Source organism: Cydia pomonella, chromosome 2, assembly GCF_033807575.1.
Source record: "Cydia pomonella isolate Wapato2018A chromosome 2, ilCydPomo1, whole genome shotgun sequence".
NCBI lineage: Eukaryota > Metazoa > Arthropoda > Insecta > Lepidoptera > Tortricidae > Cydia > Cydia pomonella.
The window spans coordinates 12,632,688-12,659,345 of record NC_084704.1 but is presented as its reverse complement, the minus strand read 5'-3'; the positions used below and the strand labels follow the sequence as shown (position 1 = coordinate 12,659,345).

At 35.1% G+C, this 26,658-nt stretch overlaps 1 protein-coding gene across 3 annotated transcripts in view; it reads right to left on the bottom strand.

The window, feature by feature from the left end:
* The window catches only part of LOC133534403 (rho GTPase-activating protein 7), a 345,027-nt gene continuing 318,369 nt past the window's right edge, over positions 1–26,658 (bottom strand). For 2 of the 3 annotated variants that reach the window (XM_061873495.1, XM_061873496.1), the window contains exons 6-20: positions 13,865–14,474; positions 13,597–13,739; positions 12,104–12,244; positions 11,637–11,746; positions 10,823–10,990; positions 10,212–10,324; positions 9,167–9,419; positions 8,971–9,074; positions 8,399–8,526; positions 7,732–7,891; positions 7,372–7,466; positions 5,177–5,314; positions 4,667–4,807; positions 3,586–3,762; positions 1–3,432 (exon numbers count right to left, since the gene is read on the bottom strand). In XM_061873495.1, the coding sequence (XP_061729479.1) occupies positions 3,318–3,432; positions 3,586–3,762; positions 4,667–4,807; positions 5,177–5,314; positions 7,372–7,466; positions 7,732–7,891; positions 8,399–8,526; positions 8,971–9,074; positions 9,167–9,419; positions 10,212–10,324; positions 10,823–10,990; positions 11,637–11,746; positions 12,104–12,244; positions 13,597–13,739; positions 13,865–14,474 (2,596 nt within the window). In that variant the 3' untranslated portion in view covers positions 1–3,317. Of the gene's footprint in view, positions 3,433–3,585; positions 3,763–4,666; positions 4,808–5,176; positions 5,315–6,670; positions 7,227–7,371; positions 7,467–7,731; positions 7,892–8,398; positions 8,527–8,970; positions 9,075–9,166; positions 9,420–10,211; positions 10,325–10,822; positions 10,991–11,636; positions 11,747–12,103; positions 12,245–13,596; positions 13,740–13,864; positions 14,475–26,658 lie in introns of those variants that run through there. The other variant, XM_061873497.1, reaches the window with a different exon arrangement.

Here is a 26,658-nt window from a genome sequence, read left to right as displayed (position 1 = left end):
TTCACAGTAATGGTCCATATATTTCATATAGAGTAAAATCACAATGCAATAAGGTATAATTATTTTACACATTAATATAACAGACATTTTGGAGTATTAACGGTGAATATTTCAATAACTTATTTGCTATATATGTAAAACCAGTTGCATGTGCATGTGTAAATGTAACCTGCCTACGCCATAATATTGATGCTGAATCTGAATGTAATATATATTCCTAAACCTGATAGAAAAAAAATGTAATCCAACTTTTAAAACGAATATTTTTGTGGGTTGGAATGAATGCGGAATGAAAATGTCAGCCGGGATAAATGCGTCAGTCGGGTTAAATGCATCTATTGAAGATATCTAAACGGAACATTTTAGAACTATTCCAACACTCGATGTTCGAAGTATGGTCACCGAAGTTTTGATGTAGACAGCTATAATACTCGTAGATATGTTACGTTTCGAACATAATAGTTATAAGTTATAATATGTTGCGTTTCGAAAATATATTACACCAAGTGACGCATTTGTCCTGGTTGACTATACATTTTAACGGTAGCAAACAATTTCTATTTGTTGCTCAAAATAAACTGTACAGTCAGCATAACATAGATAATCTTAGCTAAAGTAGCTAAACATATTACAGTACAGCTTTGTTACCATAGGAATAAAAGGATGGTTTAATACATTTGGCCTCTTTAGCTATGACTGTCTATTTGATGCTGACTATACACGTGTACATTAGTGATCACCTATAATGATATTTTGAACTTGGTACGTTATTTTGATCATAAGTTATAATTTACATTGTATAAGAATAATTTTAATAGGTTTATTTACTTCAGTATCTGAAAACCACTGGTCATTTTTGTAATATTGTCAAATACTTTCCAGATTTTAACTACAATAGTCATTATGTGACTATATTGCAATGTCAACATATCTCGCAAATATACTGTGTTTTTGGCAGGTAACTAATTTATAGTAATATGAAGGGCAATTCTCACAGTCCTACTGCACAACTTCAAAGTTTCCGTATATTGAAATACATGTAGTAAGAATGTGACTAGCTAGACCCTTTTAAAATTGAGATTACAATGATACCTAGGTACTTAAAGATCCATTATTTTATGTAAATTATATATATACAAATATTTAATCTATATGTATTTATATTATTTATTCTATACTATAAAGTATCTTCATAATGTGATTTTTTGGTTTGAATTTGTTTTCCGCAGGAAAAGTAAAGGAAAATATATAGTGTGTTTCATAATAATAGTTCAAAACGATTTGTATTTATTACGTCATTTGTTATTAACAAAAGTAATAAACTAAGCAAAATGTGCAATACTGGCCACTTTACGGTAATCTGAGGTATTTAAAAATTCACAATACAGAAATAACTTTTATTTGCTTGATGTTAATGAAATTAGTCATTTATATTTTATAACCCATTTTATGAAACACATAATATAACTTTTTACTATTATCTCTAAATATTTGATAGTGTAATATGAAATGTATTAAACTATATCCTTTTTTTTATTTCACCTAAGGATTCGGTTTAATAAAACTTGTGCTGAAAAATATGTTTTTCTAAAATACTCTCATAAAGATAATTGTGATGAAAAGTAACTAAATACACTAATGATTTATATATACAATTATATTCAGACTTTTTACATATAAAAATGTCAACCGACATTAGTTTTTTTTTTTTTTTAATATACACATTGACTATTATTAATTTTATAGTGTATCCATAAATATCATAAAGGATTCAATATTTATTTATATATTATATTAATTAGTAATATTAATGAATATATCATACCTAAATACATTTTAATACTATTCCTGAACACAGGACAGGTACAGTTATTATGTGTTTAAAATTCATATATTTATTGTTATTTATTTATATATATATGACTAGTGATATGTAACAACAACATTAACACGAAGGTATGGTAAAGTGATCCGCAAGTATTTGAGATTGTTAATTTCAATACTTTAACATATTTAATCTTAATATTGTATGCACCATGGGGAAACTAACATCACGATGGTAATTTAAAATATAACTAATTACAGATTAACTAATTTTATTAAATATAGTTCAGGCTTTTTGGTAGGTCCCTTTACTAGGGAATTTAACTAGGGCAAAACAATCTTGAATATGGAGGTAGGTATTGAACATTCATCTTACAACTATTTTATTATGCATTACACCCAGACACATATAGAAGATTATAATTTTGGTCACTCGCACAAATTTACAAAAAACACACATGAATATCATAGGTCATACCGTACAAAACAATTTTAGGAGCTACACACTTGTGTCGTCTTCGTATTTCTTAAGAATAACTTCAGATTTATGGAACAGTCTCAGAATGTGAAGACGCCCAAGTCCTTTTTCTCGGTATACCTACTATTAATATATTTGAGACTTATAAATATATGTCCAGATCTTCAGGTTTAAACTGTACACCACATCAAGTTACATATGTTTTAGCTTAGTTAAGTAACTTCAAAAAACAATGTCAAATATATATTAAACACCGTCTCCAGCGGTTTAATAAGTTACAGGTCTTAAGATATATATTTTATCAATAGATACTGTAGACGCATATGTTTTTGTTTTGCTTACTGTAACTTTATTATATAACTTGCAATATATTTGTTTAGCTATGTCGGGCAAAAAGGATAATATTAATTGTATATTTGTCATGGAACAGGAAACGGAAACTGACATAAACTTACATTACTTATTATATACAATGGGCTTGGGAAATATTAAAATAATCAGTTTAATGCAGTTCAGTGCAGCCGTATTTTGAGGAAACAGAAATAGGACGTTGGTAGTTTAGTCAAGTGATCAAATATATTTCTATAATGTGCTAATTATTTTACTTGAATAATTATCACATGAAAATGATCGATTTCACGTTCAAAGCGTAACAATGGTTGCTGAATCTTATTAATTTATTTAACGGTCCATAGAACACCTGGGTTTCTCGAAGTAATATCGCATTTGTACTCTCACGTACATTCTTACAACAATTACAAGAAAAGTCCCTTCTGTACAATGAGTAATAACAATTTTACATCCTTAATATTCTTAGTAAGTAATTCCCTTGTGTTTAAAAACTATGATGTATCAACTACATTGAGACATCTCATGATGCACGAGTCTGCATTGTTTCTAGGATTTCCCCGAAGGCTAAAATTATGCCTTTAAAATAAGGCTATATACACACTGACGTCCCTTCACGTCAAACTTAAGCTGGCCCTACATAGCCGGCTTAAGTGGAATGCTTGGATCATACATTCGACTCTGGTCCTTCGGTGTTGTGCTTAAACGAGGCCCGGATTCGAGCCAAATATAACGCACATATGTGACCGTAGCATTTGTTGTACCATTCTGTAGTGCGCCCCCTGCAAACAAAAAAAAAAAGCTTAACATATCACGCATACTGATGTAGGTTATTGAGGTGAAGAGTGATTACTAGCAGAGCAGCACCAAGAAGGCTTAAAAAGATATCTAACGATGATATAAGTGCCTAAGTTATGAACGGATTGGATTCTTACATAGTGTCAACTCTGGCTAGATGCACCAGTCGACTGCGGCCCTTGCCGGCCGGCTGCGCGAGGTAACGCGACGCGAGCACCACGCCGCGGGAGCCGTCGGTGGGCTGGTTGCCGTGCGCCACCGACGTCTCGGCCACCGCGCACCAACCGCCGCCACCGCCGCCTTGCTGCCAGGATCTAAAAATAAAATAATCAACGATTGAAAACACTTATTGGGAAAAAGGTGTTACATTGAGTGCACAGATAGGTTAATATCAAGGAGCTGTAATCATATGTATAGACTAGAGGACTGTAAAACTTTCGAATTGCCTATTCTCTAATTTTCTCTGAGCTGTAGATATCGCTCCTTCATTTAGGGAAAATCTAAAAATTTTAAGTAATAATTCAAAACGATAGAATTATTAAATAAAACGGTCCATATAATTATACTCAGAACTGGCTGGTAAAATTTCAGTCGAATCAGTTGAAAAATGCGAAGTGTAGAGGAGAACAGCCGGACGATGCCAATTGTTTGCGCCGTAGCGAACGATACGATCATCTCTCTCTTATCACTCTTCTATATCAGAGCGACAGAGGCATTAGCGTTTCGTTCGCTACGGGACGGAAATTATTGGCACATTGGCTAGGCACCCTGAAATCTTCGCTTCGCTCGGACATAAATCGTAAAAAACGCTAATAAGATTTAAAATTATATAGCATAGTGATGGTGCTGGTGAAGCGTAAGTTACGAAAAAAATGCGCAATATGTTTAAGTGAATTACACTTTTTTCTTTTTCGTGTGCTTATATTGCAGTTTGATAATGACTTTACTTATACTATTTAATTGTTCGTTTTGTACGTTATTTTTCCAATGACCACTATATAGGCATCAACACATTTTCCTGTTCTAAGCTGTAACGTCATAACAACCCATGACGTTATATCACCTCGTCATGTCTAATCCAATAGGTTTGTGATGAGTTGTGCGTGCAACCTTTTTTCCTTGTTCCCTCCAACCGTGAGTAGGTAGCTGAATCAATGATGGGCGGAACAAGCATTCAAAACTGATCAAAAATAACTTTTTTATAAAGACTATTAGTACCTTAAAACACAGTAATCTCTTGGCGGCAGGTTGATGCTCGAGGCGGTTATGTACTGGAACACCTCTGCGTTCGTGCCTAGCTTCTCAGCGACCCGCCACTTCACCAGCGAGTCGTCCCAGATGTGACGCTCGCGAAGAATTCTATAATACATGAAAATTAGCATGTGAGCACGTAATCTAAGCTGTAAGGTTCTGGTAAGGTTTTTATATATGGCTTCGTTCTTAATCACAAAACTCAAAAACCAAATTCAAAAGTATTTGATCCTATTCCTCTCCGTTAGCTAGCGCTTTATCTGGTTCTTCGTGCATTTCGATAAGGTTTACAATGTCGCGTTATATTATAGGCGTGGCGTTCAAAGGGTTAATTTAAAACAATCAGGTCGTGTAGGTACTAAATATTATATCAAGTTATGAATGGGTACTAGGAACAGGAGTAAGGCGATTTTACTTTCTGTGGCAATGATTTTCAAAGGAAGCCAGAGGGTTAGCAGTAAATACGATGACACGAACCTCTGCATAACTTCCTGCGGCGGTGCCTCCACGTCCGTGGTAGCCCTCCACAGCCGCAGAGGGTGTCCGTCGCCGACCTTCTTGCAACACAACTCCACGTGAGGCGCTGCCCCGGACACTGACATCCATCCTCTCGTTCTGGAAGTTGCATGGTATATTGGTACCATCGTTCACAATTCCTAAACCTTATTACCAATATTTAACGTTTACTGATGGTCAGTTAAACCTGTTGCTGTTACTGCATGGTTTCCTTTTAAGGTTCCGTAATTTTTCATGAACACCGTGTTTACATTTAACTAAAGTTTCGCATTTTGAACACATTTTGAAACATTTAAAATCGGCGGGTAGTTACACAAATCTCTAGTTTATCATTTTGCTGGGACATCAGTTATTCGCAACCACGACCAGTGAAACCTTCGTTGAAACGTCTAAAATAAAGGTAACAAAATAAATTCGCGATAGACTCGATTTTAAATATGTTTAATACCGTGTTACGTGTTATTCCTATTTGTATTTTGTTTGATTCAATTCCTAAATTCCTTTATTGCATAAGAAGTATTATAGTTCGTGTCATCCACGATGACAAGCAGATTTGTCAAATCTAACCTTTAATATCATGACAATATGAGTCAAGGCATGCGACTCTGTGAATGACACGATCTATAGATAGTACAAATTCATTAAGACTAAGAACAAATCGTGTGTAATCGTGTGTGTGTGTGTGCGTGTGTCGTGTTGGCAGTAAAAGAAGATGGACGTACGGCGCTATATGTTTTGTTGTAACTAAATTGTTAAACGTCAACATTTGATAACCAAAGTTACTGCATAATGACGAAACCGTACAGCGCCACCTACATTAGCTGACAAATTTGAAGTACGAGTTTTTCTTAAGAGACTAGTAATATTATTTACTAGACTCTGGTAGGTATACCTATAGTTATTTTCTTTAGCATTAGAGATAAAGTTAACAATCTTGACGTGTTTTAATGAAAATTATTGAAAAACGATTTAAAAAAATTAGTTTATATTACTTAAAAAATCAAGAGAATGAAAATAATCGTTAATGATATATAATTGTTACATATTTACTGTGACTTATTATTTTTCAAAACTGTTTAAAAAATACACATCAAGATCCCTTACCTTCTTTCTATAGTATTTTTAACTCGATGGGTACGCTGACAGGTGTAATTTCAAAACAATTTTGCGAGACATTGGCATTTTTAGGTCGTAATGGAGATGACACCTGTCACCCTACCCACCGAGATTGAAAAATGCTTTTAAGGACGACTTTATTATGAGATTTGTACTCGTACCTATTGTGAAATTATCAACTATCATGATTTAATATCATTTGAGATTTAAAAAAATATATACGAATCGTCATAACTATTTATTGTGTCTAATATTGTATACAACCTACTCATTAAGTGAAATGTAAATTTCTTTTGAGTAAATAAAAAAAAAAAAATGTCTTTAACCAGAAAAAAATATACAAATATAAAAAATATAAATTTAATAAGAGAAAGTCTTATTTTTGCTGCATATCATTAAATGAGTCCTAAGAAGTCAAAGACACTAACTAGTTCACAGAAGAAACAATAAACAAAAACACCTAAGTGGCCACTACAAATGAAAATGATGTGCCAAAGTTAGTATTTTTTACTATGTCTACTCTGAACTGAATCGTGAGCAGATATTGCATCAAATCGTGGTGATATAAAAATATTCTCTTAACTTTAATTTGTGTGCTTCAAATTAGGTTTATAAAGTTGAATGGCGAATTCATAACCAGCTGGCTTCAGACTCATTCACAAGATAACAGGCGTACAATTCATGACTGTGTAGGTAGCCATTAACGTGACATTAACGAAAGGTAAAAAAGCTTACATGCCGAGGCTATTATTCCGAAAATGTATGAATACTTCTATTCAATGCTATTCTTTCAGTACAAAGCAGACATTCCATAAAAGGCTACATCAATGGAAATGAAGATGGCAGACGTTCTAGAACACCGATCTCTCACCTCTTTCCTGAACGGCCACAGATTCTAAAAAAGCACGAGAAAAGTTAAAACTATGATAAATACCAGTATCTGACAAAAGATTTCTAAGAGAACAGGTCTACGTTAGTTACACATGTAAATATCGACGCCAAGTGAATGAAAGTAGGTCCTATATCTGAATTTGACTTACTTTTCTTTGGCTTCTTTTAGTAAAGCTTTAATGCAGGCTTGTTGAAAACCTTTCCAGTCTTGGTTGAAATCTGCTCCTAATTCTTCTAGCGCAACCTGCAATGACCAAAAAATCCGTCATTATTCCATGTCTTTAAAAATTCCGCTTTTTTTAAGGCTGGCTAGTTGAGCCGATACCGCTATCATCAATCTCGGTGGTTTCTCAAGGGCCTTGACCATCAGGAGCGCTGTTATTCGACTGCTATCCAAACTACCTGTTTTGAGGTAACTGTCATTGCCAATGGATATAGACGCACGTTGTCACGTCCTAGAACCCCTTACCCAACCTACACAAATAATGACAGTAGTTAACATTACTCACAGGCACACTCTCCTCGAAATAGTTGAACTTGCACCGCGCCAGCATGTCCGCTGGCGCCAGGAACAACTGCTGATGCTTCTGAATGAGTAGCAGGAGACATGCATGAGCTGCGCGACTTTCGCTGATTTGCCGCTGATCGGCCACACTTTCTATCACCATTCTGGAATAAAATGTAAATGTTCAGATTCATGTTCCATCTATCCGATATTCCTCTTCCAGATCTTATTTTATGAAACTGAAAGTTCCAAATTTACAGATGTAAAACGGCTTTTGACAAATTCAAATGGATGGCGGCTGATTCAAATGGAGATTCTTAGTATGCGTTTGACCAATAGCTAAGAGCAGTTTGGGCAGTGTAGCCGCTTTACACTTGGGTTTAAAGATTTTTATTACTCATAAAGAACAAAAGTTCACTTACAATGAGCTTAAACTATATACAATTTCATACGTGGTTTACAATCACATCCAGCTAGTGGATGATACTTAATATACATTATCACTGATATATTTCTTCAACTTGGTTTTAAACATTTTTAATGATTTGCAATTCACTTTAAAAACTGTAGCCGTTAGCGTTTTATAAAATGCACCACAGAAATGTTCAATAGCCAAGATATCCATGTTAAAAATGGCTAAATAAGTATACTTTCAGAACCGATTGTCTTACCGATTTGAATTTCCTTCCTTCGTACTACCAGTCTGAGGCGGCGCGTGATGAAGCCTTAGCAGCGTGGGGGCCAAACATACAGCCAAGTTGGACGCTGTCATCTGGTTCACCGCCGAATGCTCCGCAACCTGTAAGTTTGCCAGTACCTATTAAGAATTTAGCTACCAACATGAAAAATTTAATAAAGCTTACATATCAGCACATACCACTAATAATCGGTGGATCGTACCTACTTACTCGTCACATAAGTGGTTTTAGTCCAATGAAAACAATTCTGGAACTGTGATTCTTTACACATAGATTAAGTAGGTATGTTTTAACTTTTACATAAGACTGCAAGTACCTATAATGAAACTATTTTTTTGAACAAGGTAGAAACGTTACCTTCAGAAAATAACAGATATATCTGTGAACATATGAAACGTGTATTTATGACTCATGACTGATTCAAATGGAGATTCTTGGTACTCTATATGTATATGGAACGCCAACAAATCGCAACGCCATCGATCAGTTTACTCTGACCGCCTCATGGGAAATGTGCGAGAGATAGGTATAGGTAGTTTATTTACCTCGGCAAGGAATATGAGTAGTGACTGTAATGCCTCTAAGTGTTCTTCAGGTAGTAAGAGTAATGCGCACTGTACTGCGTCGGGCCTGAGAGGTTCTGGTACGTCTGGAAATAATACACAAAATTAAAACTATGATGAACAATTTCATGTAGGTAATATCAAATATGTAATGTTCCAGTACTGAAGTTTTACTCACGTTGAAATATCGCAATGAAGGTCTCACTAAGCTTATTTGTCAGCAGCGCATCAGGCAACTCTCTGAAGTACTGTTTCACCATATCGGCCACGTCGTGGGCCTGGGCGCCGTCGAAGTTCAGGCTTGACTGGTGAGGGTCCACTGTGTTCATGTTCTCAATAGCGAAGGCGGCGTTCACGGCCCCTGCGCTTTCGACTAATGTGCGTAGCTTCGCTATTCTTGACTTTACACCGGCTTTTCGGAAGATACCCATCTGGAAATGATATTATTTTGCATTAAACATGTTAAGAAAAAAAGTACATGTGGTCAAGAGCAACATATATGTGTACAGTTGTTGTATTGATTCTGAGTAAACTCTTGAGCAGTCTAAAGACATCCTTAGATCCTTACGCATTAAACCATTCAAACATTTATAGGGCATGACAAAGGTATAGAATAGATATCCATACAAAAACTTTACCCTCCCATTCTTGCCATAATTGTCATTCCGGTGAATAAGGAAACCATTTTAGAACCGGAAATTACGATAATGTTGTTCATTTTCTGCCCACGAGGGCCTAAATAAATTTACTAATTAATAATTGACATCAATAAGATGAGTTAAACAAAATCTTAACTTCCAAACAATCTCCAGTAAAGGGTGACGACAAAGTCCGTTATAATTAATTGTGTTTAAATATACTTCAAACAAAGGACTTTTTGAAGTCCATTCAATCATCTATAACGGTCAATTGGTTGGTTAGTTATCAGTTTTGTACCGTTTTAGCATCGATTTTGTACCGTTTGGCAATTGTGATGTGGAAACACAAAATGTCGAATTTCAATTATTCTAAAAATAACCAATTTAAGTTTTAAAAATAAGTAGGCATAATACATAACAACGGTACTATGAAGTTGCGCTGCTCAACTATACTACCTACCTAATACTGCTGCTTACAGGAGTTAAAGTAAAAATACAATTAGTATGTTCCAAACCGCTTTAACTTACAAAAGTGTAATAAATAAATCGAACATAAAACTGAAACGCGACAATAGCATGACATACCTGTTCGAGGGCATTGTTTTTCAGCCAATTGAGTGCGCACTGTATGGGCTTCGGCAAAGAATGACCTGTCCTCTGCAGCGACACGGTGAGAGGCACGCCGAAAACGGTTTTATCTGAAAAACAATTTGTTGGAATATATAAAAGATTCAAGATTAGGTACCTACCTATTACACAGGCTAGAATCTTTTTATACCTAAACACAGCTAAAATAATGTGGGTAGACTTAAAAAGTTAGCATTCAAAAGAGATGGTAAGGATTTTAATAAGTCGTTCTTAAAGTGAAACAACATACATTTTATAAAGGTTTGTGTTATTTATTCTCTTATAGTAACGATATATCATCCATGTAGTATCTCAGACAAATCTGTAGGATGCACCCGGACAGATGGGCCAAAATAGCGACCGAATAGGCACCACAGATCACCCGAGGCAGAGGCAGGCTAAAAATTAGATGGCGAGACGACCTAAACTTATTTTGTGGCAACTGGCGGGAGCATGCACAAAGCCGTGCCGAGTGTTGGCGGAAGACACGGAAGGCCTTTGCCCAGCAGTGGGACACAATGTAGGCTATAAAAAAAAGGTATATATGTAGTTCTAGTCTGTTAAGGTACCTTTATAATCAGGAGTCTTGATCTTTCTAATTAGCTTTGGTAGTTCCCAGTTCCAACCGGACTTGTGTGAAGGGCAGTACCGCTCCATACATGCTGTGAGTCGAAGCAGTGCCAATTTTCGCAAGATGTGCAGCTGCCCGCAGGACAGAGATGACATCGGTCGCGACACTGAAAAGGAAAAACACAGGAAAAATCAGCAGTAGTAACCTATATTTTTTTAATTAGTCTGTGAGCTGTTAACCTCGCGAGCATAACTTAATACTGAATACATGCATGGCTCGGCCATTTTGGAAAAATTCTAAAAACTGGATCGACAATTTTTTTTTTATCGAACCTGCTCATAAAATTTTTCTATAATCTGTGGAGATTTGCGACGTGAGGAGAACATCCGGACATACGAAAGCATTTTTGGTCAAGCTGGAACGGAGACCTTCGCTAACGGTCGGTCAATAATATTGGACCGAGTAAGTCTATTCTATCTCAGATTAGGTCCAGATTAGATCCAGATCGACCATTAAGTGGCAAAGATGGGGACTTTTTAACGGTATGCATGAGTTAACCAAGATGAATGGCAAAATTAATATTTAAAAATAATATTTTGCAAAACTTTTGCTGGACTGCTATTATTAGCTCCACCAACGAACAAATGCCGGGAGCCCGGATCGAGTAATTAAAATTCGTAACTCTACAAATGGCAAACCTATTTCCGAAGCAAGTTCTCCATCTATAACGTAATAAAACAGTTAATCGAATGCCCTTTTTAAGTGAAAGGTAATAATTACAATACCTACCACATAATTAAAAGATTACTTACAATAGGCCTCCGGATCCTTTTGATTGGTTATTGGCTGCAGGGTATTGTGGGCTTTGGGGCCACCGTTTAGCGTAGTCGTCCGGAATGAATACCACCTCTGAATGTTATTTCTGGAAAGATACGTTTATCATAAGAACTACTTTCAGATCATTTACAATTAAGAAGTACATACATTAGTTATTGTCTCGTTACATCTAACATCCCATAAAAAAACCGGTAAGGTCAGGGGTAAGAGAAACGTATTTTATTTTGCTCGGGGCGGGAGAAGCCGTATGAGGAAAGTCCTTCTACGTATTTTTAAGTTAATTTTATTTATACATTAGTTTCATTTTTAGTGTTATCATCTAATTTAGTTTTTATAATATATTTATGTATCTCTGTTTATTTTACCTACTAGTGTTTCTCCTGCCCCATATTTTCTCTTATTCAACCTAACCTTATTTGAAATAGAAAACAATAGGACCTACTTTTTAGATTTCATGTCAACGCTGTCATCATCGTCATCCTGGTCGCCGTCATGAGACCGTGACCCCGCAGAATTAGGACTGCCTTCGAGTTCAGAGCTCCTCGATGCTGATTTGTCTCTCTTCAAGCTTCTGTCCCTAAATCTGAAATATATATAGCGACTTTAAATATTATTGAAGTTGTTTTACTTATCAGTTCCATTAAATTTAACAATTAAGCTTAAAGTACACAAACAAAGCCGTTTGGGTACTTTGGACTTTATCTAAGTTTAAAACATCATCCCCTTCTATTCTTAGACCTTTCAGTTGCGCTATTCGAAATCCCAATTAATATTATCATTTATCAGACAACTTTGTTAATTAAAAATAAGATCAAAGTAATGTTTCATGGTCCGTATGATAGCAGTTTAATGGTATTTACACAGTAGATTTCAATTCATTTAATTACTATTTTTTTATTAAGACTAGTACATCTTAATAATTCAGAGGCATATGTGCAACAGTGACAAAATTCTATAGTTTATCATCAGTTTTTAAACTGGCTGATATAATGTAGTAAAGAAAAGGAAATTACTAAAAGGTCATTTACCCATACAGGTCAGCCAAGCTGAAACGTATCCTTCTAAAAGGCAGTAGGCGGTGTAGATAATCGCGACTTTTACTACTCGTTGTTGTCTATTACTTATAAATGCATTAAAATCACAAAGTTCTAAATTGGTTGAAGTACTATAGAAAAACTAAGCACATGGTGCGTTTTGTCCGAGGAGGTAATCCGTCACGACATAATTACCATGCGAATATCTTAAACGCGTTAACGAGAACCTTTGTAGGATAATGGAGCTAAACTAAAGGTGCAATTAGTCTTGGCTTTAGTAGATGTTTAAAAATGGCTCACGGTGGTGTAATAAGTTAGTCTAGTAAATTTACGTCAGCTAAAATAACTCCTGAACTTGGCAAAATCATGTAGAAACTAAATGCTTTGAACTACCTCACCACTAATCGATTATTAAAAGTTTGTAACAGGTTTCCAGTAAACATCAACGTCAGTACTGAAAAAAAGTATTTTATTAATAAATATACTTCTATTCTAGACTTAGATTACTATTTTAATGCATGCAATTTCCGTTCTGATAGTATAACGAGTATTAACTCGTAATTAACTTTAAAGTGGTAATAAAATAACCGTAATCATACGACAAATGCTGCTTAGAACGTTCCAAAAAGAATACTTAGCAATATAAAATACTAACGTTAAAGTATATCCAAAATTCCACACCGCCAGTGAACGTTTGAACTAGCTAAGTTACCGTGTTGCACACATGCACAGTGTTGCTCAACGTTGCTCCACTGCGGTGTGGATGTACTAACAACCAACAGCTTATATCTACTGTCAACAATAAATTCCAATTTATTTTTTTCTGTATAAACTCCGTATACATATAGTTTGGGCATTATTTCTACCTCATTATGTCATTTATGTCATAAAAATTGCTTACTTCTGTCCGTCTTTCCCCAGGTTTAGAGAGCTGGTGCGAATAGCCTGTCGTCTATGCGTTGTGTGTCCAGGGGACTTCTGGACCTCCTTGAGCACCGCCGGGTCTGGCTTCAGTTCTATTGGTGACGGAGGTTCCACGTACACCTGAAGCAAAAGTCGATCATTTTAAAACAGGTAAGTATTAAGGTTGCATTTTTTTTTACAAGGTGAAATTATTTAGTAGCTGTTACTTAATGAGTAAGGGTACCTAAGATTAACTATATACTTGCCTCAGTATTGTGATGAGTATTATGATCTCTGTAATAATTATGCCTCCAGCTGGCCGGTTGACATTCCGAGTCACTCAGTGCACTGGAGTCATCATTCTTGATCCCTCTGTGAAAAATGCGCTTCGCCTTTCCTAATTTTGACTTAGAACTCTTATTACTTGACCCCATACTTCCATCTGAGGCATAACTAGAGCTATCGTCACCAAAAGGAGGATTTAAAACAAAGGACTGCTCCAGCGGAGCGATGGGAGATGGTGGCATAATGGTCATAGGAGAAGGAGGTTGAGTTCGAATAGCTGGTGCATGTAAAGGAGAACTGGCAAAATCTGGGAAAGGAAACGCTGTAGGAGTTGTAGGAGTCATATCAATATAATTTAAATCTGGATATCGATCTGTTTGTGTATCTAAAAAATGGGGAGAGGAGACGATGACTTCGGTTCTGTTTTGCCTTTTTCTTCTCCTGGTTTTGAGAGATTCTACACGTCTGAGCAAGGCTTTCGCGCCGTCCCGGAGTCGTTCTGAACCGGTTCTTCTAAATCTAGTACCATTTTCTTCTTCATCCTCTTTGTCACTTGGTAACTGTATCATTGGTTGGCCTGGTACTGTTAGTCTGAAACAAAAGTATACGGATGTCAAATTAAGTAATGTTTTGAGCTATTTAAGCAATTATTAGTGCCAATTTCAACCAAAAGGGTACTTATTGTCGGTAGTCAATAAGGAGCTATTTCCATATAGCTTCAATTGGAATTCATCCTTATCGACAACCGAAAATGTGGTCATTTTTGGTTGAAATCGTCACATTTATTGTTTTCTGCTAAGTATTCTTAATCTATATGTATTTAAAAGTAAAACTTTACATTTTCGTAAAATAAGCAGCTTTGTGGGTAATTTTATTTTCCTTTTGTTGTATTCTAAAGTTTGCCGTTTAATCTCAAGTTTGACAAATTGAACTGAGCTCCAACCAGTTCAAGAGGAAGCAATTTGGGAATTATGATTAAATAGTGCTTCTTTATTTTGTAAGCGATGGTGGCCTAGAGATATGAACGTACGACTTGCAATCCGGAAGTCGCGGTTTCAAATTCCGGTTCGTACCAATGAGTTTTTCGGAACGCATGTACGAAATATAATTTGATATTTACCAGTTGCTTTTCGGGAAAGGAAAACATCGAGAGGACACCGGACTAATCTCAACAAGGCCTAGTTTACCCACTGGGTTGGAAGGTCAGATGGCAGTCGCTTTCGTAAAAACTAGTGCCTACGCCAAATCTTGGGCTTAGTTTTCAAGCGAACCCCAGGCTCCCATGAGCCGTGGAAAAAATGCCGGGACAACGCGAGGAAGAAAAAGTGCTTCTTTTTTTTTTTTTTTACCGTGGTGCCATTTGTTTATAGTTTCTTGTCAGTAAAAATGTACTTGACTATTTTATTTTGGAGATTGAAAATTGCAGTCTTATAAATAATCTTCTAACGTCTATTTATATAGTTTACAATCTTCATAATAACATTTAAAACACTTTACAGAAATTTACATTATTTTGTAATTTAGTGTTGTTTTATGATATTTTTAATATTTTTTGGGATAGTTCTTGCTCGTTGTATATTTATCTCGCTGTGCATGCTTTATTTTGGATAGCCTTCTAATATAATACCTACCTTTATTAATATTGTAAAAAAAAACTAATGTTGTCTGTTTATTGTGCCTTTATATAAAATAATATATATATATATATATATAATATAATTTATGTATGAAGCGTTTACATTCGAGTGTTTTTCTAGTTAAACTAGTTTGTTATTCCTATTAGTAAGATAGTAATGAATCGTTTTCGTATAACTATGTTACGACATATAATTATATCCCTAGGGTTATAACTATATAACGGCTTTATCTATCGTACTGCGACATATATATACTCGTAGATTTTTTTGTTTGACGTACAATACGTAGATGGATTGAACTTCATGAAGTCACAAGTGCGCAATTAAATCTGTTAAATTTAATCATGACATCAAATCTAAACGTGTATTGTGTAGTGATCCTTTAGACGAAAGTGGAGGACCCGCACGAAATCGCCTTTTCATACCTACGTTGGTATGAAAAGGTGATTACGAAAAATCCTCATTTTCCTCTCTGAATAATAACATCATTGAAAATATTTTGACACAATTTGTTGTATAGAAACGACAGCACAAAATCGAAAAAGTAAAACGTAGGGGCATAGCTATACATTAAATTGTGTAAAAATATTTTCCATGATGTCAATATCCAGAGGGGAAAATGGGGACTACGTTTGTATGGAGAAATGGCCGTCCCCTTTCCTCTTAACACAATTAAGGAGTTCGCAAAATGTTATCTCTGAATTTGTAGCCATGCAAATTCTTGCGAACTCCTGAATTTAGATAAAGTATATTAACTTTACAATATCGTTTGATGGAACATCAGACTAAATATACAAGAAACCGTAAAATCGAAAAACTTTACTGAGAATGGCTAAAAATAAGTTTCTATTTGATAATTAATTCAATCTACAGTTATTCTTTCTTCAGCGTAGAGGCAAAATAACCTGTTGCATAGTACTTATTAAAATGCTTGATCATTAATTTCTGATCCTTATAGTAATTTAATTGCGTTTTTATTTCTAACTACAAAACTGTACTCACGTGGAAGTCAACTCAACTTGCTAAATATCATCAACCAATTTAACTAACATTAACTTGCCTAAGTCTAGTTAGGTTAAGGTGGAAGCAAACGATCTCAACGTTTTACCCAACTTTGTTCTTAGATCTCAAACGAGAAACACAGCTAAGGTAATTTAACTTTTTGCAGTTCGCAACCCAGCGACATGAATATACTTAACAAGGAAAGTGTTGCCGTGGCTATAAGTTTATGCCATTTCCTCCCTGGGAAAGTTGCATGTGTTCCGGATAAAAAGTTTTGATTTCCCGTTATGTAGTTTACTGCTCTAGATCTGGAATGACATCCACTGGCTGTGCCCTACCACACAAAGCGAGATGACATTCACAATGCCCATACCTCTCTTTTGGACGTAGTTTAAGGACGTACCCGGGTCCAGGGCGCTTGGCGCCTAAGTACGTAGGAGTCTGGTCTTCAACATGAGGACATGATGTCATGATCAGCATTTAGGGTTCGATTGATAATAATGGTCATGATGAGTTTTCCAATATGTTAATGAATACTCGTAGAACTATAAATTCAATCATACTAAGTATTATAACTGCGGGTAGAAAGATTATTTTGGCTTTAAGATACTCGTAACAAATGTGACTCCGTGTAATCCGTGTCAATGTTTTACCGCGTTCAAAAGTTCTATTTTACGGATAACCGAGATGAATATAACTTTGAAACGCGTGAATTACAGAAAGATCAAGTCGTTGAATCCCTTCGAAATATAAAGCATAATGAGTTCCAAGTAAGTTTGTTCGTGTGGCGACGAAGTTCGTTAAGGGAAAATAATACCTGATTTAAATGTTTGAATACTCCGCACGTACCGTAATGTCAAAAGTTAATTTAACTTCTGGAAGTTGTGTGTTTAACCTGCTGCTGAATAAAACACGCAACATATATTATAGTGTATATGTACATACACTAAGTGGGAACCGATTTTAAGGCTACGTACATGTAGGTATATAATTGAATAATTCGATTAAAAAAATGGTTTAGTTCTTCTCGTTACTGTCTTCGTGTCGATATCTAGATAGATATCTAGATTAAAATGGAGTTTTAAAATAATAGGAAATTCGAATTCAAATTCATTTACTTCAAGCAACTTGGTGAAACATAGGTATACTTACATAAAAACGATTCTGCCATTTACATAACATTACATGTCACGCAATGGTCCTGGTTTAATTATTAATATGATTTTGCAATTTCAATATTTTATAGGTACTATATTTCCATTTTTACTGGTGTTAGGTAATAGCGTATCATAACGACCGTCTATGAAACTTTTCTCATTCCAATAACTGGTGTGAAGTCACCAGCTAATATCCTTAAGTTCTTCTAAGTTTGCACAAAACTACTAAAATATCCGCTACTTTGCCTACGTGTAAAGTTATAATATTTATAATGAAGGGAGAAGCTGCATTTACTTTTGCCACTTAGACTTTTACCTTAGTATAGATTTTTACCTTAATAGGCTAACCGTGATTTGTATCTGATAAAGGTACATTAAATAAAATAAGATAGGACTTATACGAGTACGTCAGTACATATGCCCATTGTTTATTGATATTGCTCTAAAATAAATTTATACATCAAGTTTTCAATTGAAATCCACTACAAAAGCACGGATTCGAAAATCCCGCACAATTCAATTTAGTTTAGTTCCTAGGCGCTTGTTAAAAGTTTTCCGACAGGGACCCACAGTTGTTGACTCCGAGGAGCGTATTCACAACGCTACCTACAAATCAGTACACATTTGATCATAATTAAGAAGAAAGTCGACCCCTTCGACATACAAATATATCCATCCATCCATTTTCCTCTCTGGATATTGACATTGTAGAAAATATTTTGTACAATGCTAATAATATCCAGGCAGGAAACTTGGGACATGTTACAAAAGTGTAACATGAAGAAGTGGTCATCCTCTGGGATTCTTTTACTAATTTCGGGGTAAAGTTGTAACTATAGTAGAACAGAGACGCGAGCAGAGACACATTTGTGAATCACATAGCGCGTCGGATGCCGTAGATATAAATAAGCGCAGAGCAAAATTGCAATATTAGTACTTCAGTAGATCAAGGTTGTATATGAGTTTTATTGTTTATTATATAGCGAACTTTTTACTGCAGTGTTTGTCCGTGTATAAAATACAAATTCAAAATTAAAAAAAAATGTAAGTAAATTAATTGTAAGTAGGCCTCAAGGGCTCTTTTACGAGTCCCATAAGTCCTATACGAAACATTATTCTTATTAACCCACCCTAATTATATACAGGATGAGGAAAAATAGGCTAAGATACAAAAGTTCGGCAATAAGGATTAAGCAAATTAGGCTTTCGTCGGGATCCTTTTTAAGGTCTCATTTTAAGAATCCATGATAAAGTTGTTGGTAAACACAAAGTCTAAGTTTATGTAATTAGTCAGGCTGTCAATGACTAAGATTAGATTCAATTGAGAGCTAATTGTAATATTTGTAATCACAAATCATCCGCACAAAATTGGCCTGGGGCCTTTGTAGCTGCGGTTATTATTAATGTAAAACCAACAAGCCTGTTCAAACGCTGCCAAATCAAAGCCACCACCAATAACTACGCTGTATATAGGTACAGTAAGGAAATACGACGGAATTATAAATACCAATTACAATGGCAAATTGAAATAACGTTACTTTGTCAGAATTAAGTATTGGAAACAAAAACTTAGGTATTGGAAACTTAGGTATTGGAAACAAAAGGTAAAACTGCCGCCACGTTTAGGTCAATTAGTGCTTGAATTAAAAATGGTTTATACAAGTAGATTAGGTAATAGAAATTTATTAACTGTGAAATAACATAAATATTAGAACAAGGAGATTTCTATTTAACTTTTATTATATTTACTTAAATAATCAGAAATATTTTTACGGCCTGTAAATTCGAGTATTAGATATTTTTTTAGAAAATGCCTACCTAAGAAAGTTTACTACTACTAATAAGATAAATTCAATTAGGTACCTTATTACAGGTACCTTTCAACATTTATGCACTTCAATGTACCCTTTTAAAGGGCCACACAATGACTATAATTAAGTCCAACGATTGTTCTACTTACAATTCGGGTACATAGCCCTTCACCTATCACGTTTCCATTTCGGATTGCCAAAGCATAAGTAATAATGATAGGCTGTTAGTCAATGTATGGCGCCACTGAGAGCGGTGGATTATAGCGAAAGTACATGTGATATAATGCACATACATACATACAGTAGGGTTTATGATAAATAACGGGTGTATGATAAGCTTAACGACTTGCGACTCCAGCGCGACTTCTAATATGGAGTCGCGCGCGACAACGTAAGTCATAGTAAGCGGTCAGATAAATAAGGCGCGAGATTCTACGCGAGAGTTGCGACTCGCGAGACATTAGAAGTAGAAGTAAACTCAGAAGACATTTATTATAATATGTTGATTGCGTTTATGGAAAACTTCCCGTTATAGGCTTTTTTCCTTTGTATGATTTCTTTTGTAGAACAATTTTGAAGTCGCTCGCACTGACGATCTACGCGAACCTTAGTTGCGTCAATCCCAATAACCTACATAGACCTACATCTAGAGCGGAAACCTCTTATCACAAGATTAATAATATCTTAATAGCCTCTTGAAAGTGCAGTTTAATTAAAGAAACAAAACAACGTAACGGTTATTCACACGTTCTTCAAATCTCCAATTAATTAAATTTCCGTGCCGCGGGAAGAAGCATCGCGACTTCTTTTGTGCTACCAATTATCATTGGATCATTGTTTTTTTTGACCGATACTGTTGCACGAATTTCATATTGCTGCTAAAATTCGTTTAATTAAATAAGTGTCAACATGCTTCTATTTAGTCGCATTTTGTTATTTTTTAAAGTGAGGTTACATTCGATTATTTTTATTAAGAATCAGTTTTTATTCAGAGTTTAGTCAAAGGTTTATAATTTAACATTTTAACCAAAAGCGAATCTAATGTTTAATCCATAAAGCAACCTCAATACGTGCACATAGTAACTAAAAGATTCATTATTTTGAGTGAATACGTAAATACTCATTTAAACAACAGAAGCTTGATTCAAGATCTCTCTTACCAAAGTGCGTCAGTCATCGCCGTGGGCAACCATTTAAGTTATAATATAGTGACCATGCCTATTGATTACTCTTATCTAAAATGCATCAACGGAAATAATGTCGTGATGATCGATGCAAACAAACAAATAGAGTCGGACACTTAACAGACTAGTCCATTAGAATTGACAGAGCGAGCCATTTAGCCATGTCAAGAGTCCGTGTTACAAAACGTGGTAGCATTAAAGTGACGGGCGCCACATAATGTTGTGGAGTGTGGACCCACCAGGTGAAAGAAAACCCCACATCAATACTCGTAAAAATTCTTTTGGGAATGAAATGTAGATCAGGGGCAGATTTCTGAATTTCGAGCGCGAGATTTCATGTGGTTCCCTTTAATACTATTTCAACTACTAGGCGTTTCAATTGTACTAATAAAATTGAAAACGAGTTGTGAATAACACTAGGTCCACTAGATTCCAAATTTCTATAGCTCGTGTTTCAAAAATAGCATTTCGCCGTTTAACACAGATTTTCGAGTGATAAAATCGAGCGCTCCAAATTCAAGAATCGGACCAGCTAGAACTTTATAGTGTATAAGGGAAGTTAGGTTGGCGATAAAAATATGGCGGAACCAAAGAGGTTTGCTTCACAGAGGCGCCGTTGAAGTTTAGATACTCGTATTTGTTTTGTTGAATGGGTATTTTGGGATTAAATCTGACAGGGAGTTAAGTCGTTTAATTTTTGGGATATTTGTAACAAATGTCTGCTTAATGCATACTTGACGTCTATTAAGCAATCAAATGTTATATGTATTGGATTGGATACTTGTATTTTATTAAACTTTTAGATTTTTATATGAGAATTCACGGTTCACCAAAAACTATGTAGAGTAGATTCATAGGCATCGATTTAATATTCGAGGCGATTGAATGAAAAATATGGAAATTCAAGAAGGCTGCCATTTTTACAATTTTGATTACAAATTCATATTAAGGTACCTTTCGGATCCTCAGATTCCTTAGATACCAATTCTCATCATGATTAGAGCAAAAGTGAAGAAATTCAAGATGGCAGCCGTATGTTCCAATTTTGACTACAGATTCATATTAAGCGGCCTTTCAGATTATAAGTTAGATTTAGACCAAGCTAAGTTGGCAGCGATTTTGATAACACAGGCTGTGCAACTGTTATTTAAACGTCATAATTACATAGAAGATAGCACTTGCACAGTCTGGGCTATCAAATTCGTTGCTAACTTTGCTTGGTCTAACTCTAGGTATCAATTTTTGTCATCATCATCATCATCAGACCAATGAATTACAATGAAAAAACCGGACAAGTGCGAGTCGGACTCGCCCACCGAGGGTTCCGTACTTTTTTCGATACGGTTCATGAGATACAGCCTGGTGACAGACGGACGGACTGACAGACAGCGGAGTCTTAATAATAGTGTCCTGTTTTACCTTTTGGGTACGGAACCCTAAAAAAGGAAAAAAAAGAAGTGGGCTAAAATTTGACCATTATTGACTCCCGAAAAGTCCTTCCGCACGGGTATCGTGTCTGGTCTCGATTCCCAACTTAAGGCGCTCTTATAGACAGATTTTAGGTTTTTGAGGGGGTGAAGCAGACGAAGTGGTAAAGCAGGCAGGCGGGCGCCCCGCGCGCCGCGCTCGCAGCAAGCCTACGTCCTTATTCTGACGCCATCCGTATTCTGGTTTGTTAGTTCTGGGATCTTTTCCGGAAATTTATATTGATTATGATTTAAACTTAATGAAATTAAAAATTATATATAATACTAGAGTATACCGCGGCAAATTGAGAATCTAGTAAAATGATACCAAATCGTTTTGTGTCGAAATAATATTACTTACTAATTCAGACAAAAGTTACAACTGTCTGCTTTAAATCATATATAGATACCTATTCAAAACTTAGTTGACCTTAAAAATGCAATAGAAGTCAATTTCGGGCAAGTAGTGAAAAAAGGAAGAATACTAGCAAAGCTAAGTAATTTGTGGAAGTGAACGTAAAAAGGTAGCATGTTTTTGCTGGTATTGAGATAACTGAAAACATAAGCATAAGGTATGCACAAGCATATGTAGCTCCAAAAAGTAGATAAATTATGCTATCTTCTCAAAAAAGAACCATGACTCTAACTGTAACGACTATTTCTATATTATTTTTTGAATTGACGACAATGAAGACGATTATAAATTTTAAATACAAAAGTCGAGAAAACTGCTATTATTATTTATTATTTAAAGCTTTTAATGGCAAAAATGCACTTATACTACTACTACTACTTCGAAGTTATATAGTAATGAGTATAATTGACTGACTTTAATTAATGTCTAATAAAGAATCAGTCTGTTGTCTGTCTACTCTGTCTGTAATCAAATATTACAAGTATATTTGACCCACTGAGGTTTCAGATGAAGTTGAAAATCTGCATACATATGTAAGTAGGGTGACAATGAAATATTATGGTACCATCGAGCTGATCAGATGCATGAGAGAGGAGGTGGCCATAGGAACTCTGTGTCAAAATATCGCAACCAAATTGCGTTTGAGGTTGTTAGAATTGTCTCAATGAGTATTATTTTCCTTTGGAAAGAAGTACAGTTAAGACCTGTTCCGTAAAGTTAATTAACATACAAAACTTTCCGATGAACAAAATTATTTTATCGTCAACTATGTTATTTATCCCTTCAAGTGGTGGCACACCACTCACGGGTCGATGCGATAGCCAGAAAGCTGTCGGCCAACAGAGGGTGGTTAGTGAGGTGTTGCCATATTTAGTGGCAAAATTAAAGGCTTTGAAGTATATTTACGCTCTTCTAGCGCCCAAAAGTAGCTAGCAAGTTAGACAAGGAAAACATACATACACACGCTTGTTAACGCTTGGTTGCTAAGGACCGTTTATCCGGGATCGAACGTCTAGGTCGAGTTCTGTCTTGATTTTTAAAGAGGTTATTTTGTAAATACACGGTACCCTCGAGGAAACGGAAAGATTTTAACAGTATATTCCGGATCGTATTTAGAGGCAAAAATGTCATATAAACTTTTTTAATTCGCCTAGTTTCAGAGTTAATACCAATTAAAAAAAAATATTGTTCGTTGTGTTTTAGTGCATAACGCCTTTTTGATGGCTATGTCGCCAGTCGCCACTTTGGGACCTAGTCTAGACTACCTTCTTGACAGATATCAAAGTCACAAGGTACCATTTGAATAGACTAATTTTTACGAAAAAAAAATGTACCAGTTTATATTAATCCATAAATTTTCCAAGAACATGAACTTAATATGTTTAAAGACATACAAAAAGTAAAAAAAAAAAAAACATTTTTTTTTGCGGAATTGACTTAAACTTGTACATAAAATTATTCTTATGACCTCAGGAATATGTGGTAAAAAAAAAACCGTTTCCTCACGGACACTTTTTATGACTTAACCTTTGAATTTTAAGCCCTACGTAGACTACTGCATGTGGCGAAATGCATAAACATTACAATAATTTAACAACAACAAGGACAACTTCAACAGAAGGACATGATGTCACGATCCTCGTCAGCATTGAGGGACCAAGAAGAAGAAGACAATAATTTAATTGTTCTATTCGAATAGCGTATTTAGTGCTTATTTTAACGATATATGCTTCAATATATACTTTTATACATAGATAAGCTTAAATAGTTGAATTTGTAATATTCTCTAAAGCCGCGCTGAACACCCGACGGGGCCCCGCCACGTGACTACTTTTTACGTTTTGGCTTCTGCCACTTGAAGGGATATACTATAGGCCTTGACTAGTGATTCATTTCAAAATAAACTATTTTAATATATACATATTACACATAAGCACCCTAATGCAAAAATGAAGAAAATATATTTTGCGAAACTTTCGATCGATTTTTCCACTTATATTTTGTATTGGCAGGAAAAATAGTAAAAGCATATCACAAAGACATAACAAGGTCCAAGGTTTTAAAGAAGAAGGTAACGAGACCTGAAATTGACGGCAGAGTGTCATCGAAATTTATACTTGAAAAAAGAAATAAAATGTCACCACATTTCATTTCATACAAAACAGAAATAGCATGGTATAAAAGTATTATACCAAACTTTTACAAAGGACTTTATGTTTAACATTATCAAAAATGGAATTTAGTGACATTCTTGAATTTACAGAATAATTAACCAGTGAAATAAAAATATTGGCGAGAGGTACAAATATATACGAACTTCCGAACCGAGTACTTGCAAAATTTTGAATGGAATTTGAAGGGTAAATATCACTCCTGCTCACCTTACAAAATAAAATAGTTGATAAATGTTGTAAATAAAGTCTTAAGTGTATACCATATGAAAGTTAATAAACCAGAAATACCAAACAAATTCAACACTTATAACATAAACTATTAGCCATTTGAGCACTTCCACAAAAACGTGAAATGGTACCTTTCACTAAGCACTATTTAAATCCCACATATTTAAATCCAGTATATCTCCTGCATCCTGTATGTGTTAAAAATGAAGCTGTTCCAATATAATGACTTATATAAATTAAACAAGCGGATTAATTTTATTTGTTTACGTTTAAAAATAGGTATTCAATTTGATTATTACTGTAATAGCCATTTAAAATATTATTTTACCTAAATTGATAATTAAAAGTAGGTACCCCTCACGAAATAAATACTACTGAATTTTATACTTAGCAATGTTTTTTAAAATGTACATGTATTTTACCTTCCTCGTATTAAAAATGAAAAGTAGAGTGTTTAACTCGGGTGCAAGGCACCATTTCATCATGTGGTTAATCGTGGCTGTATGCCGGACAGATGCGTGTGTAAAACTTGTCAAAAAAGATAATATGACGGATGGATGTCTGAAATGTCACCGTATTTAAGAATCAATTAGCTTAAAAATTAGTTTTTTCTTCGTAAGAGTGATGAAAACATTGTGTGTATAACATATTTGTGTATTTATAGTGTGATTATCCATTTTATGTAACGTCCGCTAAACTAGCACAGGTCCGACGCTGACAGTGGTCACGGGCGTACTGGCGTACTGACGGTATTGCCGCGCGGGGTAAAGTTTAGTAGACAAAATGTTGAATTCATAATTATGAATGAAAAATTTAACGCATCGATAAACTGACAAGCAAAATGTTAGAGTTACTTAAAAGCTATTGAATGAAGTAAATTTCATATGATATTCATCATAGTACTTCTAAAATATCGAAATAAATACAGTTTTAAGCATATTTTCAAAGCAAAAATCTATCGAGAAAAAGATGAGCCATCGTGTTTCTGACAAGCATACGGCTAGTTCAAAGACTGAAGTTATACATACTAGAAAATAATCGATGAAATCCTTGTACAAGCCTGTAAATATCGATTTAAAAATAGCGCATATAGTAAAATATACACCGCGCCTTAATCAAAACAATGATTCCTACTAATATCTTATATGTCTCCTAAAACGCCCAGTTTCCCGCGTAGTCTTCGCAATTGACTAGACAACAGTTTTTTGCAAAGGATATACCAGTATAGGAAGACCCCGCACAAATAGCTTCTGGGCCTTCTAGGCTCTTCTAGCTCTGATAACCCCTGGATCGAGCCAGCTCATGTTAGAACTTAAAAAGTATATTGCTCTGAACAACACGTTTATCTAATATCATTTAAATTAGAGCAAATTTACTAAAGTTATTGCGTAACAAACTATTATCTGATTGATAGTTCAATCAAAAAACAATGAAATGCCGGGAAGTACCCTTAGCCAGCCGTGTGTTTCAAGTTAAATGTAAAAATTTCGCTTCCCTCGCTCGTTCGATTACTACTACTACTACATAATTAGTTTTGTATTTTACATTAAAAAGTTTCACGTTCAAAGATCAGAGACATCAGAGTACACCATCTACATATCTATTACGTTCCCTTTGTATTTAACATTTCAATCGTTGCGCAATCAAGGGCCAATTATTGGTGTGAGCCTTCGTGTACTGTTACTCGCTCATTAACATATC